Raw genomic sequence first — 5222 nt, 5'->3', positions numbered from 1 at the left:
CACTTCTTCTTCGTGTTCCCCTCCTGTCCTACCTCCTCTCCTTTTTTTTCTTCTTTTTTCTCCTCTTCCTCCTCGCCCAGAAGCAGCTATGTACTTGGCCCGGTTATTGGCCAAGATGCACGCCTTCATCCATGGCATTTTTACTCATTATCGATGTTAACGTGTAATTTTGCAGTATATAATTTTTTATCAATAACCCACACCATAATCGAGATTGTTTGTTAAGGAAATTCCCTGGTCTGGACGCAGGCAAAGTGTGGATTGTAAACATACACGTAATAGCTTGTACAATTGTTTAATTATTAGCAAACAGGTCCATAGTTTCAACTTCAATACATGTACAGTACTCTAATAGTAATGCAATGTTATTTTTTAGAATTAAGTTTACAGTACAACAAGAAAAGGAAGACTTAACAGCATTGACATGTTCCCACGAGATTTAACATTAAGAACTGCACTACTTTTAGTGTGTAAACATACGGCAAAAAGAGACATGTAAAACAAAAAGGTTTAAATCAGAAATTTAATTCCATAACGAAATATATCGTTTTTCGACATTCATTCTGATGTAATTGTCGAAAGGTCAATTATATATTTCTCATAGTGGAATTATGCATTTCCATTCTAACCTTTATCTACAAACGGCAAAAAAACACAAAAGTGGGGCTTAAAATTAACATTTTAATACATATTGAACACATGTAGAACTTTTTGTCCTAAATCTTTGTTCTTAATCTATTGTCTTTGATCTGTTATAAGGGAAATGTTCAGTATTCTCTTGTCATTGGATTGTTCTATCTTGGCAGTGTTAGATTTGACTTCAGAATTGTCTATTGTTATTTAAATGAATAAGAAATATGAACATACTCTCAGCTGTGAAATATATCACCCCAAGTTCCATTGTTCTTTCTTAGTATTCTTTAAAAACACGAATAGTAAGATGAACAGATAAAAGATTGTAGAATTATCAGCTATTTCATTCTCAGCACTAACACTGATACGTTAACCAAAAAAGAAAAAAATATATATATTTAACGTTTTCTTTTATCAAATATTGTTTCTCTGACTCACAACCTGATGCATAAGAGCTAAATACAACAGCATGACGTATTTAAAATCATAAAATTATATTTCCTAAACAATAAATCTTTCTCTCTGTATACATAGTCCATTTGTCCTGAAAATAACTGATTCACTATTCAATTATTCAAAATATTATCAATATTTGCAAAATCCCCCAACTAAAAAAGAAAAGAAAAAACAGAAAAAAAAACATTTCAGTTTACCCCCTCATAAAAAAAAAACTATTCAGTAAGTATCCACAATACATATATACTTCTCCTCAACGTATACCTATACAAATAACAAATCTCTCCGTTCTCTGTATAAAAGAAGCTGTTATTTCAATAACAAATCTCTCCGTTCTCTGTATAAAAGAAGCTGTTATTTCATGTTCTCTTTTTTTTATTTCCTTTTTTCTCGTTCCAAGTGGTGTCTACACTTATAAATCCTTTTTTTCTCGTTCCAAGTGGTGTCTACGCTTACAAACACCCAAGTGGTGTTTAACACGTCGCCCCGTTCAACAGCTGGAGCCTGGGAAACACTTAGTAGTTGTAGTCGACACACTGGTCGTCATCGCCAGTGGGTGGGTGTGTCGGACAAGCACACGTACGCCCACCACGCCCATTGGGTAGACACAGGTGGGTCGTAGGGCAGCCGCCACGACTATCTCCGCAGACGTTCGACACTGGGGGAACGGGGGAAAGGGGGGTTAATGCGGTTGTTCTGTGGTTTGACACTTTGCTTGTTTGGTGATATGACAATTAAGTCGTTCTGTGATATGACACTTGAGTAGTTCTGTGGTATGACAGTTAAGTGATTCTGTGATATGACACTGGAGTCGTTCTGTGATATGATACTTACGTGGTTCTTTGACATGACACTTAAGTGGTTCTGTGACATGACACTTAAGTGGTTCTGTGACATGACACTTAAGTGGTTCTGTGACATGACACTTAGATGGTTCTGTGATATGGCACTTAAGTGGTTCTGCGATGTGACACCAGTGGTTCTATGACATGACACTTAAGTGGTTCTGTGATATGACACTTAAGTGGTTCTGTGACATGACAAGTGGTTCTGTTATGACAAGTGATTCTGTGACATGACAAGTGGTTCTGTGACATGACAAGTGGTTCTGTGACATGACAAGTGGTTCTGTGACATGACAAGTGGTTCTGTGATATGACAAGTGGTTCTGTGATATGACAAGTGGTTCTGTGACATAACAAGTGGTTCTGTGATATGACAAGTGGTTCTGTGACATGACAAGTGGTTCTGTGATATGACAAGTGGTTCTGCGATATGAATAAGTGGTTCTGTGATATGACACTATCACTATCACTATTATTATTCTCTTCATGATTGTCATTATTACTGCTATTGCTATCATTATTATCACTATCACAATTATCATTATGATTATCATTATTATCAATATTATTATTATCATTATCAATGTCATTATCATCATCATCATCATCATCATCATCATCATCATCATTTGATAAAAACAACCCTATCGCGCAATCCAACGGAACCCCAGCGTGACCCAGCATGACCCAGCGTGACAACTTGAAGTGACCTTTGACCCCATACCTGGAGGACAAGCGTGAGGAACCGCCGCGATGCCGTACAGCCTCCCTGACCCACCGGGGGGAGGGGGGCGGGAGGGGGACTCGATGCCGGAGTATCGGTTCACCACGTGGATCCTCGTGCTGGAGTGGGGGGGGGGGGGAGGGGAGAGGGGGAGAAGAGAGAGAAATGGGTGAGTAATGTGTAGAGAGAGAGGGGGAGGGGAAGAGGGAGGGGGGGAGAGAGGGAGGAGGGGGAGGGAGACGGGGGAGGGAGAGGGAGGGGAAGAGGGAGAGGGGGGGGGGAGTTGGAAGGAAGGTGGGAGAGGGGAAGAGGGGGGAGGGAGGTGGAGGGAAGGAGGGAGAGAGGGAGGAAGGGAGGTGGAGGGAAGGAGGGAGAGAGGGGGAGTGGGGAGGTGGAGGAAAGGAGGGAGAGGAAGTAAGAGGTGGAGGGAAGGAGGGAAAGAGAGAGGAAGTAATATATGGAGATACAGGGAGATAGAGGGAGAGGGAGATAGGGTTAAAGGGAAGAAGGGAGAGAGAGAGAGAGAGGGAGAGAGAGAGAGAGAGAGAGAGAGAGAGAGAGAGAGAGAGAGAGAGAGAGAGAGAGAGAGAGAGAGAGCGAGAGAGAGACGAAGAAAAACAAACAAACAATCAAAAACAAATTGACGAAAGAAAAGAAACGAAAAAAAATCCTTATTCCAGTCACCAATAAAATCCACATATACCACTTTTTTAAAAACATTTTTACACCAGAAAAAAAAAAAATTCTTCACCGCCTCCGTCAGGAAACTTACTCGTTCCAGTCCGTGTAGAAGAAGTCCTGGCCGAGGGTGGTGAGGCCGAAGGGGTAGAGGGCGCCCTCCATCACCGTCCGACGCCCACTGCCCTCCACGCCGATGCACTCTGCCGGAGGAAGAGGTCGGGAGGGCGTGAACAACAACAACAACAACAACAAAAAAAAACGGGGACATGGACAGGAATTTTATTTATTTATTTAGTTTTTATTTATTTTGTTATTTGTTTATGCCAAAATCACGATATTTAAAACTGACCGGGAACATGGACAGTTTTTATTTATCTATTTATTATTATTATATTTTTTGTTATTGGTTTATTCCTGTACGTATTTACTAACACAGGGCTGCAAAAAAACTGAATGAATATGCAATTAAAATATTCTAATTCTCTGGTAAAAAATAATGCCAAAACTATCTTAAAAAGTAAATCTAATTCTCTGGTAAATTAAATAAATAAATAAACAGTGCCAAAACTATCTTAAATCTGATTCTATGACAATAGCAAAAATACCAAAATCATTACAAAAACCTCAAAATCTGACACATTGATTTAAAAATCTGAAGAAAAAAAATCCTAAAAGAATAAACACCCTAAAAATACCAACCTTACCAAACCTGACACACCAACCATACCGAGAAAAACACCCCTCCCCCCCAAAAAAAAAAGAAACATAAAGAAAAATAAAATAAATAAATAAAAAATAATAAAAAAAAACATACTAAAAATATACCACACACACACACCCAAAACATACTACAAATACACTCAATAAAACGACCCTCTCAATTCACCTATCTTGTGGGTCCCGGCGTCGGCCCAGCATAGCGTCTGGGTGTCGTAGTCAACCACAAGGGAATTGGGGAGCGAGATGTCCCTCTCGACCAGCACCCGGCGGTTCGACCCGTCCAGACCCGAAACCTCGATCTTGGGTCCGAAGCGGTTCCAGTCGCTCCAGAACAGGAGGCTGTGGGGAGGGAGAGAGAGAGAGAGAGGTGAGAGAGGGGGGGAGGGAGAGGGGGGAGAGGGGAGGGAGAGAGAGGTAAATGGGGGGAGGGGGGGGATGTGAGAGAGATGAGGGGGAGGGAGAGAGAGGTGAGGGGAGGGAGAGGTGAGAGGGGGGGATGTGAGAGAGAGAGGTGAGGGAGGGGGAGGGAGAGAGGGGAAAGTGAGATGAGGGAGAGATGTGAAGCAGAGAGAGATGAGGGGTAGAAGTGAGATGAGAACATTTTAAGCAGAGAGATAAAAGGGAGATGGGAGGGAGGATGAGAAGTGATATGAGTGGGAGAACTGAAGTAGAGTGAGGTGAGGGTGGAACATTGATGAGGGAGATGAAAGGAGAGGAGAGAGGATGGTGAGAAAGTGCATCTTTCTTTCTGTATGTGTGCGTCTGCGCGCATGTGTGTGTGTGTACATATGTGTGTCTCTGTGTAAGTGTGTGTGTGTGTGTATCTGTGTCTGTGTATGTGTGTGAGTGTGTTTGAGTGCGTGCGTACGTGTGTGTGTGTGTGTGTGTGTTTTTGAGTGCGTGCGTACGTGTGTGTGTGTGTGTGTGTGTGTGTGTATGTGCATATGTGTGCCTCTGTGTATGTGTGTGTGTGTTTGAGTGCGTGCGTGTGTGTGTGTTTGAGTGCGTGCGCGTGTGTGTGCGTGTGTGCATATGTGTCTTTGTGTATGTGTGTGTGTATTTGCGTGCGTGCGTATGTGTGTGTGTGACGTGATCACAGTGACTGCAGATGTTACAAAAAACAGCAAGAATAATGATTGAAGAAGTGATTACAAAGTGATAGT

At 41.8% G+C, this 5222-nt stretch overlaps 1 protein-coding gene across 1 annotated transcript in view; it reads right to left on the bottom strand.

Moving 5' to 3' along the window:
• Window positions 1–279: 279 nt before the first annotated feature.
• Ndg (Nidogen) overlaps window positions 280–5222 on the bottom strand; it is a gene marked incomplete in the record, with an annotated part of 75274 nt that continues 70331 nt past the window's right edge. Inside the window, 4 exon segments of the mRNA XM_070126898.1 lie at window positions 280–1747; window positions 2659–2777; window positions 3431–3539; window positions 4226–4398. Of these exon segments, the coding sequence (XP_069982999.1) occupies window positions 1605–1747; window positions 2659–2777; window positions 3431–3539; window positions 4226–4398 (544 nt within the window).

The sequence above is a fragment of the Penaeus vannamei genome, chromosome 11 (genome assembly GCF_042767895.1).
Source record: "Penaeus vannamei isolate JL-2024 chromosome 11, ASM4276789v1, whole genome shotgun sequence".
NCBI classification, from domain to species: domain Eukaryota; kingdom Metazoa; phylum Arthropoda; class Malacostraca; order Decapoda; family Penaeidae; genus Penaeus; species Penaeus vannamei.
Note: the sequence above shows the minus strand (reverse complement) of the source record. Positions and strands in the feature narration are given on the sequence as shown.